Source organism: Pygoscelis adeliae, unplaced genomic scaffold (assembly GCF_000699105.1).
Source record: "Pygoscelis adeliae isolate BGI_AS28 unplaced genomic scaffold, ASM69910v1 Scaffold186, whole genome shotgun sequence".
NCBI classification, from domain to species: domain Eukaryota; kingdom Metazoa; phylum Chordata; class Aves; order Sphenisciformes; family Spheniscidae; genus Pygoscelis; species Pygoscelis adeliae.
Window position 1 is genome coordinate 1,589,034 of NW_008825071.1, and position 11,096 is coordinate 1,600,129.

Here is an 11,096-nt window from a genome sequence, read left to right on the forward strand (position 1 = left end):
CCTTCCCTCTGCTATTTACCCAATGAAAAAATAAAGCATGCAAGTACATAGATCCAAGCCTCATGCTTAGGAAGAAAAATGTATATAACAAAACAAAACAGGAAATTAGCTTATGTATAAAAGAAAAGTCATGGCAGTGTGTTGCTCAGTAGCAAGAAAGGTGAATGATAATTTTTTTTTTCATTAAAAGGAAAGTCCCTGAAAACCACAGCTTTCCTAACTGCAATCCACACACACATGCACAGAGTACTTGCCACCGCTGTACCCCTTCTTCCTCTCCACAACGTGTCCTGCACGCTACAGTATTTGTGTCTATTCGGACACTCGATCTTTCCTGGCCACTTTTGTAATTACACCAATATCACTTCTCTAAGCTTAGAAAGGAACCTTGGAAAGGAACAGCTATAACCGGTCTGTCCACAGGAGCACTCTGGTTTTGATCTAGAGATGAGCAAAAAGGGGGTTTTGTTATTCAGCCTGGTCAAGCAGTTATTTTTCTATTAAGGAACATCTGAAACGTCACCCACTAAAGGGGAAGAGAAGGAGAACCGCACAAGGGTGGGTTTCCATGGAAGCATCAAGTCTGACACTCAGGTAATTGCTGATACGGCTCTTCAAGTGGTGCACTTCCCAGCACAGTCAAACACGCCGGCAGGGCTAGGTGCCGGTGCAGCCGAGATCAGCTTGCAGCAGTCGATCTGTTCCAGCTAACAAAGAGACCGTTCGCCCCACACGAAGAAAAAACATGCATCCTGCCAAAATAATGAAAGCCAGATAATGTACAATACGCCTTTAAAAGGTGTAAGGACAGTTGGCACTTTGGGATTTCCAATTCCCCTAAACACTCTTTTCTCCTGTTCTTTAAACAGATCTCCGTGCTTCCTTAGCATTTATTTCACTCAGGTCAAAACGACTGTCCTACAGCTGTGCTGAACTGAACGTTTGCTTCTTGTTCCACAGGGGAACAGGGAAGAGATGGGGAAGTTTTTGGAGAAACTGGCAGTGAAAAACTTGTACTGAATTAATATTATCAAAATATTTCATTTGCTCATGATTGAAGCTAACTTTTTTGGATAACGTTTTGTAATATTTGTCAACAAAACTCATCAAGCCTGTTTTACAAATGACATTTCAATATGCAGTTGGATAAAAATCATTCCCTTGATGCAAAAATGAATTTAAACTTTTATTTCTAAAAGAGGGCAAAGTATTGAGCCAACTGGTGAAATTTTGAGACTCAAAACATTAGGGATGATTTAACCCGGTCTCATTACCACACCTAGATTTCTTAAGCATTAAAGAAGAAAATACGACCACATAAAACCAAAAATTTCTTTATGAAGGCAAATTATTCCTGCCAAAAATCACAAGGTGAAACAACCACTCAAAAACAAAGCCACTTAAAGCTGTTGAGGGGGCAGCTCTCCTTTGGTTTTGCAACCAACAACAGGCAGCCCTGGGCCAGGTTACTGAGAAGATAAGGGCAATGTTAATTTACAACACTCTGGACTCCTATCAACATCCCTTGTCTCACTTAATCTGTTTGCCATGAGCATTTTCTTAGCCATCTCTTTGCTGGCTAAGCATTGCCCATCAGCTGCCCATGCTGATTTTCTCCAGACAGGGCTTGTTACCACAGCTGCCAGACCTTTCAACTGCAGCTGGACCCCTGACCAGACATTTTGTTGTCCTCTTTAGAGACACCTCCCAGCAGAGCACTGGCAAACCGCTCCCACCCTATGGATTGATTCAAAAACAGCAGATAAATTTTGCTTCCTTTTTTTCCACCCAACACGTGGGCCACCTCCCTGTGGAGCAAACGGGCCTTACAGAAGGTTAGTGGCACTTCCCACTATGGGCAGCATAGCCAAATGGACGAGTAAAAGCTTTCAGCAGGCAATGGGAACGGTGTGATCCTTCAGAAAGCAAAATAAGCCTATTCATTGCTTGGACAGCAATTAAAAATTGCATTTTCTTCCATCCCAGAAATACTTCACCCACTTGAAAACTACTTCTTTTTATTATGGAACGCGTATCAGCTGCCAGAATGGATACATATGAAACTACTGTAACTCCTGTAACGATCTGTTATATAGGATACACTAATTTGACTGGTACGTATGAGTAAAATTACAGTGGGGTTTCCTGCTGGAGGGGACTGCAAGTGAGCACTTTATCATTTAAATGTATTGGGAGTAATTCAATCACAGGAGGCTGTTAACGACAATGCAGCGAGGAATGATAAACAGCAACACAATGGCCCCTAACCAGAGCAAAAGGGTTTCCAGCCCTTTCAGATGGAAAACAAAGAACAGAACAAATCACAAACAAAAACCCCTCCACACAGATAGGAAAGCTCAACAGTGGAGTCAAGGGGGAATAGGGGATATCTGCATCAAGCTCAGTGGCATCCCTTCCCCCAGACAAGTACCAGCTTTTTACCCATTCCCTGCTACAGCAACTATGGGTATGTGATTGTAACACACAAAAGCAGAGAAATGCTTTCTTCCGCTTACAGACCCACTGGGAGACACACGGCCTGCGGATGGATCACATTCTTCATTCGGGATTTCCACTCTTCTCCTGTCCCCACTGAGACCATCAACACTCCCATGCACCCAGAATGAGAGAGAAGGTCCTTCCTTCCAAAATTTTTAATTAAGCTCATTTCATCCTTTTGATACTGCTCCTTTCTTACTCTCCCTACAGAAATGCAGCATCCCTCCAGCGCTGGGTCAGGAGAGCCTTAAACGTGAGGGGCTGCAGAGAGAGTTTAAAGAGAAAAAGCGAGGGAAGAAATAATAAAAAACCCCAACAAATCCAGCATCAGCAAGGAGGCAGAAATGATCATGTTCTGTATCACTTAAAGTTTGCAAAGGGTAATGTACTGACAACTGCCGTATCTAAATGTACTTGCAGGCAGACAATCCATAACATCAAGATGTGTAATAACACTCTGTCTTCCACATGGAAGGGAGTCCTTCCTTAAACAGGAGTGTACCCCTACCATGAACTGCTGGAAAAAGTAATCAGTCACGAATAATAGTCATAAAACCATTTTGATACTTAGCGTTCCTCCATGGACAATATCATTATACATGGCTTAAATAAATCCCTCTAGCACACAGTTGCATCTTTATCATTTTCCTTAAAGGAAACTCAGGTAATTAATTTTTTCTTTCCCCTAAAATACATTTTATTTCATCTGCAAATTCAAGAAGTTGACTAGCTGAGAAAAGCCAAATTGAGAGTTGGCTGGGAAACTCCAAGTCCAATTGTGAGACATTTCATTGCCTTGCAGATAGGTTTTCCCCAAGATCCATCATTTACTCTGGGGAAGATCTGCAGAAAGGAGGTGGGGGGGATGGAGATCACCAGGTTAATCTGGGAGATCACCAAGCTGCTCACATACCCCCCAGCTTTTCAGGACTTTACCAGAAAAATGGCATTTACATTGCAAAGCCATGTGGTGTGCCATGCAGATCCAGGAACTGTAACCCCAGACACCCAATTCACGTGCAAACAAGCTAATTAACACCAGTCTGCCAACTGCATCAGAAACCACAGCAGTGACCAAGGTATAAATACCACAAACGCAAATTGGACTTTTTCATCCCTCACTGATGAAGACTGCTTCATTCGTTAGGCACTGATGTTAACGGTGACATTTTTCTATTCTGGATGAAGTCTGTTCCAGCGCTGACTGATGCCTTTAGCACTGACTGAAGCTACAGTTACCCCAGAGACCTTTGGCAGCGAGCGTCAGCCAAGCGCAGGAAGCATCACCCCTACCCACGGGCAGAGCTACTGGGTGAGGTCTCCCTGCAGCCCCTGGGGTCAGAGTAGGTAGGGTTTGAAAAAATGTGTGTGTGTGTAAGAATAATTTCCACTGTTTTCTGACTAGTGGGTAGTCTGATACAGATTGCAAGTGACAAGTGCAAAATGGGTGTTTATAGGTACCGTCAGGCCTGTGGGAAGGAAGAGGGGAGCCTGAACCAAATCTGAGAGGTGGACCAGTGAGATGAGTATCCAGAAACTCCTCACCTTTATTGTAATTAGAGACACACACAAACACAGAGTCTCTTCTGCAGAGCACCCTGCGAGACAGGAGCACAGCTATTTCAGTGGCAATCCTGGTGATAAGAGTTGTCAATTCTTTCTAAAAGCATCAGTAAACCAAGGAACCGATAATTTAGACTCTCAACCAAAAACTGCACCCTACCGCTGCTGCTCGCAGCCCCTCCGCCCCCAGAGCAGCGTCTTTCCGATTATGCGGGAGAGGAAAGCGAAACGGCTTTTGGAGGAAGGCTTTAAAGAGAAACTGTAGCGTGGTTTAGGTCTGCCACAGGGCTGGTGCTTTAGCATTTGGGGTTCAAGTGCTGCTGCTTCTCCCGATCAACAAAGTAAGTGTTGCGTGATGGGCAGGATCCCAGCCAGCAGCTTCCTTAAAACACAGTTTCCAGAGGCATACAAGGCTGAAGGTGCACTCTGTAGCCATGGTAAAATTCTTCAAGAGATGTCTCTAAAGACATATGGCACTGCAAGATGAGACTATAAATACTAGGACTGTTCAACAGGCCGAGTAATTTTAAACACACTGCTGGAGTTTGGAATGGTTTTTCAAGAAAATCAAGATGAATGAATGAACGAACGAATGAATGAACAAACGGGATGATATTACAGGCAGTAAACAGATTATTTAATTCTAGGCAGCAATGCCACGTGCAGCCTTTTGAGAAAAGCGAGCAACTTTATCTGAGTGGAGGGATTTGTCGTTGTCTGTCTGTCCTACTCACCGGGCACCACTCCTTTGATGTCGCTTTCCGTGTTCATCCTGTTCTTGTGCGTGAACTGAAGGATCAGTTCCTTGGATGCCTCAAACTGCTGCGTAGCCATCAGCCACCGAAGGGACTCTGGGAAAATACTTCAAAGATGGCAAACACGTTAGGGTCGCTTCCAAATTTCTGTCAGAGGAAGAACTGATAGTGTTCAGCTGCTCATTTAACCGTTCATGAGCTACGCAATTATTTTCAAAAAGCAGAAGAATCACTTATGAAACAAGTAAGAGGAAAAAAAGATTCAGAACGTGCAAATTAATGGCATTTTCTTTTACACTGATTCACAAATGATACAGGAACTATCCTATCACCTAGAAATAGGACATATTAGAATTTTAGAATGTGTTAGAGGCGTTCTGCCCGTTAATACAATTTTGAAAGAACTGGGAGGAGGAAGCACTGCCTGCAATAGACATTTGCTGCCAAGCAGGCAATGAATGAGCTGTGCAGTTAACACATGGTAATTCAGACCAAAGAAGGAAAATAGCAGACAGAAGTGATCTGGACTCTCTTGTAAAGACAGAGAGAGGAAAGAGAAGAATTACTTTTTAGGATTATAATGGAACAGATTTTTTAAATTTTTAAACGTGTCAAAAATCTTCTCCCACAGATGCAGACTTTAAGCCATTCTTTTATACAGGTCAGTATTGTGTATGCTCCAGATGACATTCAGCTGTTGCTCTAAAAGTTTCCCTTAATAAAGGCAGTATTATGTTAGCTGAGATGCTTAAAAACATATACATGCACACAGAGTTACAAATAAAAAAGTTTATTTTCCACCCAGTTGTTTCGTTCAAGTGCTGATATTCACCTGATTCATTACCTTAACTGATCATTCTTCCTTTTTTTTAGATGAGTTTATTTTCATACAAAACCAAAAGAAATATGTAGACCTTAAAACAAACAAACAAAACCTCCCATACTTCCATAGATATGAAAACTTTCAGATCTGACCCCAAGCACATTTTTCTTTCTTGTTTAGGCCTCATTTTCACTAATCTTACAAAAGACCTTTCTAAGAATAAACGTAGCAACTACTTTTAACTTCAAATATATAATAAACCTCAAATTTCCTTCACAAAGCACCGATCTTTGCTGTGGATGCTGCTTCAGTTCTTTTACTTCTAGGCAGCGGACCAGGCAATTGCACCATTATGGTACTTTCTTTTAAGGTTGATGCAATTTGGAAGACAGCTTAGCGAAACCTCCATCCTAGATAAAGAAAGTATAATTTTTTTTTTTTTTTTTAAAAAAAAAAAAGGAGAGAAGTCAGGCAGACTGCAAACCAACTGATATCAGGCAACAAAAATATAAACAGCCATGATGACAGCTATTCAGCTTGACAGCTTATTTACTACCACTGGTGCTGCATGGATGCTTTGGCATATCCTCCTGCCCAAAGTCCTGTACTGCAAATGCATGTTTTGAAAAATTAAGAATTCTCTGAATGCAAAATCTCCCCGTGCTTGGCTCCGGAGAGGGGACAGCCTCAGCCACTAGCCTAAAAGCTGCACTTTTTGAACGGTCCGCTTACAGGTCCCAAATGACAAGCCCTATGGGGAGCACCTGCTCCTAGGGAAGGAAGAGAGCCGCAGGGACGGGCATCGCAGGGACAAATGCTGTGTCTGCCTTCCAGCTCCTACAGGTTTCTCAAACTGGAAGTGCTGACGCCTCACATCTTTCAGCTGCTCCATTACTCAGTGCGAGCAGTGGGAAGTTCATTTAAGGATCTTTAAAAACTCCTGGACTGCTTTGAATCCAGGTTATCAGGCACAGCAAGGGGAAGTGCTGGCTGCCCTGCCCCTGTGCAAGTGCCCGAGCTCACTTGTGGAGCATGGACCCTGCTGCCAAGGGTCATTTGTACGCATCTACTGTTGCACCTTCTGTTGCCAAACCAAGGACCATCACAAACTCAAAAGAAAAAAAAAAACCTGCCAACCCCCTGGCCCCTGTGGACTTCTGCACAGAAACTTGGTCGCAACCTCAATCTTCATCACCTGGCATTAAATACTAAATATATATATTAATGAAGCTGAGACAGATTTCTGCCAAGGGTGGGCAGTCTCCCAGATCACCAGGCTGAGCCGACTGCAGACACCTGGTTGATAGTCTTCTACCTCCTCCACCAGCAAGGAAAGGACCAGCCTTTTGCAGTCAAAGAAAAGAGCGGGGGGTGGGTGGGTAGGGGGAAACGTTCATCTCCTGTTACCCAGCTGCTGCTTGGGAGAGCAGAGTGGGGAAGAGTGGGAGGGACACTGGGAAAAAAGATCCTGAGCCTGAGGAATCCTAAGAGCAGAGAAGAATCCTTGACAGACAGAAAAAGGCCAGGCAGGTACCGTGCGTAGCTGGAAGGAGAACCATGATCCTGTCCAGATGCAGAGCAAACCCATGCCCATGCAAAGGGTGTAGTGTGTCAATTAGGGGTCTGCCCCAGGGCAACAAGCCCAGTTATTACAACTTTGTGTCTTGGTGAGGGTAAATCCTATCTAACAGCACCAGAAAAGAACTGTCCATCCCTTCCCAGTTCTTCAGTTTTGGTTAGAGTGAAGCAGGAGTTTATTTCAGATTATTGATACCTTTGCTGACCTTCAAGGCATGGACCTGTCAGGAGCTTCCTGCATCAAAGGGAGAGGAAATAATGCCTCTGTATAACTGGAGATCCCCTTCCCTCATGGCTCTAACACACACACACACACTTTGAAAGGAACCTAACTGCTATTAACTTATTTTTATATGCTTGTCACCAACCCCTGTGCTCACGTCCGGCTTATGTGGGTGCCTCTCTGCGCTCGCAGAACAACCCGAGAGCTCAGCAAAGGCATCTGCTCAATTTGTGGGTGTCCCAGCCCACCAGCCCATCCCTCCTAGACAAATCTGCTGCTTCTCCCTTTCCTTCAATCCATGCCCAGCTTGCCACTCTGCTCAGCCACCTACCTCCTGGGGACGGTATAGCCTGCCACATGCAGGCTGGGAGAAGAGCAAATCTATAGGTGGGAGAGGGCTAAGCCCCAGCACGGAGGGCCAAACAGCTCTCTCACAGCAGGAGATGGAAGTAAAGAGCGCAAGGTGGAAGGTGGAGGCAGCACAGGGGCTATCACAGCATCTGTTATTGATCTCACTGCTTTGGGTATGTGATGGGGAATTAATAAGCAGCGCAGTTTTCCAGTTCTTCTTTTATTACAAATCAGTTCAATTTCTTCCTTCATCTGTAACATATGCTGAGGGTCCACACTCTATTCCCCAACACAATGCTGGGGGAAGAGGGGAAGAAAGGAAAGAGGTAATAAAACGGTAGCACTTTCCAGAGAATATGCAACAGATGGAAGAGAAAAGCCTAAAAGAAAAGTGCATACTGTACCAACAGTATAATTAAACAGGCATCCTAACCAGAGTCCATTTCTGCAAATGCAAAAACCCCCAGCAATGCAAATCCTGTTACTTTGGCTGTTACCACTATTTATCAAGCTGTCATATCACACATTATATAAGGGGGATCTATTTGCGTGGTCTGCCTGTCTTGTCCAGCCAAAAAGCCACAAAGGTCTTGGAGATTATAGAATCATAGAATCATAGAATAGTTTGGGTTGGAAGGGACCTCTAAAGGTCATCTAGTCCAGCCCCCCTGCCGTGGGCAGGGACATCTTCAACTACATCAGGTTGCTCAGAGCCCCGGCCAACCTGACCTCGAATGTTTCCAGGGATGGGGCATCCACCACCTCTCTGAGCAACCTGTGCCAGTGCTTCACCACTCTCAGCGTAAAAAATTGCTCCCTTATATCTAGTCTGAATCTATTCCCCTTCAGTTTAAAGCCATTCCCCCTTGTCCTGTCGCCACAGGCCCTGCTAAAAAGTCTGCCGCCATCTTTTTTATAAGCCCCCTTGAAGTACTGATAGGCTGCAAGAAGGTCTCCCCAAAGCCTTCTCTTCTCTAGGCTGAACAACCCCAACTCTCTCAGCCTTTCTTCATGGGAGAGGTGTTCCATCCCCCTGATCATTTTTGTGGCCCTCCTCTGGACCCGCTCCAACAGGTCCGTGTCTGTCTTATGCTGAGGGCTCCAGAGCTGGACGCACTACTCCAGGTGGGGTCTCACCAGAGCAGAGTAGAGGGGCAGAATCCCCTCCCTCGACCTGCTGGCCACACTGCTTTGGATGCAGCCCAGGATATGAAAAAAAATCGGCAGGGCTGCTCTCAATCCCTTCATCCCCCAGCCTGTATTGATACCGGGGGTTGCCCTGACCCAGGTTCAGGACCTTGCACTTGGTCTTGTTGAACCTCATGAGGTTCACACAGGCCCACTTCTCAAGCTTGTCCAGGTCCCTCTGGATGGCATCCCATCCCTCTGGCATGTCGACCACATCACTCAGCTTGGTGTCATCTGCAAACTTGCTGAGGGTGCACTCGATTCCACTGTATGTCACTGATGAAGATATTAAACAGTACCGGTCCCAATACAGACCCCTGTGGGACGCCACTCGTCAGCAATCTCCATCTGGACATTGAGCGGTTGACCACTACCCTCTGGATGCAACCATCTAACCAATTCCTCACCTGATTAGGAAATAAATGTTAGCATTTCCTATTGCTTTTAATGTCTCCCAGGGATGACCTCTCAACAGGAACGTAGGAGGCCCTGACTCAGCCACCTGGAAAATGTGCTACCTCCAGAAGACTGCTGAGGAGTTACTGCTGTCCGTGTTGTCTATTGCATTCGTTAAGTGTCTTCATACTACCGTACTGTCCTTTTGGACACAAATATCTGTAAACATTATGTTTGATATTGGGTCCTACCCAGTGGTGGATATAATGCTTTCCAGCTGGTGGGCATCCCAATAGGAGGTTTTGGAGTAGACCTGCATATGTGTGTGTTTCCATGTGTATAACATGGAAATACATATCATACATTAACAAGAACACTCTAGCTTATTCATCATCAAGATTAACACTGACAAGATGAGACTATTTAGATGTTGTATGTTGGAAAACAGGGTGGGGGGGAAGCCATTAGCTTGTAAAGGACTTCTAACTTTTCCCGGTGTGCTGTGTTTTGTTCTCAGCCCAAGCTGCAGCACGTCTACCTCGGGGATAAGCAAAGAAATCCCCGCTGAGATTACTGCCATGAACGCAGGAGATCTCTGTAAGGCCTTCATGCGTTAATAGAAAAATATATAACTGTTAAAAAATTGTTACACACTATAACAAGTTTTTACATGTTGCAACTTGTCAGGCATTATAAGGGGCAGCTTGGCCCCCCACGGTACATAAACAACTTGGTCCTGCACAGCGTGGTGGCATTTTTTCCTCATTTTTTTTCAGCGTACAGCAACTAAGTATTTTAATCTTGTTAGTGTTATATTTAAAACGAATGATCTAGCATGTTCTTACTGTTATGGTTTTGTACAACACTGCTCTCATAAGCCTCTGTTGTGTTATGCCGCCACTGCGTGTCACTATTAAGACAGAACAACAAAGAAAGATTTTTTTGGGAGGTTTATACAGTCCTGGTGGGGATAGACTCGGCACCACCCCCAAGGTGAGAGCCACCCTACTTCTCTCAGGATAGCCGTACCAAGGCTGCAGTGCCGCCGGTGCAGCAGGCAGAGAGGAGTGGGAGCAGGCAGGCGGGGAGGATTCCTTGCGGGAACGATCCTGAGCCACCGCCCAGCGCAGACCGGCCACCCAGGCTTCACAGCACAGCGTGCGCTGATTCGGGCAAAATCGAGCAGGCAGTCTAGTTCAGGGCTGGCTACCTCACGCACACAAGATGTCCAAGTGCGCTTGTTCAAGAGCTGACACATGTTATTTTTAACCTAGCTTGGCTAACCCGGGACAAAGAAACCAACAGTGACAGCCCAGAATCACAATACAGGTTTTAAGAGAAAATTTAGCTGTGCAACCACAACCTGACAACAGCTAGGTTGAGATGCATCCTCTCAAGAATTGTTTTCATCTTTAAAGGGGAAGTAACAGCCAGAATAATAGCAAAGTACAACTTGCTGCTCAACGAAAGAGGACCACCTCCTGAGTTCCCACCAGGTTGCAGCATGTAACCTATGTGTGTGCTACAGCAAATTATAAAGTTATTATTTCTTATTTCAAAGCCAAATCTTTGCAAAAGGTGAATGTAACAACAAAGGGAAAGGCTCATATGTATTGTGAAGCACATACACTTCCAGGCAGCAGAGCACCTCCCAAGTCCAACATTAGGAGCTCGTGTTGTCTTTGACCCGACAGGAGGAAGAAATACTTACACCCAGTAA

The 11,096-nt window shown here is 44.9% G+C and overlaps 1 protein-coding gene across 1 annotated transcript in view; it reads right to left on the bottom strand.

Annotated features, from left to right (window-relative positions):
* Positions 1–11,096, bottom strand: part of SLC22A23 (solute carrier family 22, member 23) — a 113,482-nt gene that overhangs the window by 22,340 nt on the left and 80,046 nt on the right. Inside the window, exon 5 of the mRNA XM_009326523.1 lies at positions 4,797–4,924. Coding sequence (XP_009324798.1) covers positions 4,797–4,924 — 128 coding nt within the window. The remainder of the gene's footprint in view (positions 1–4,796; positions 4,925–11,096) is intronic.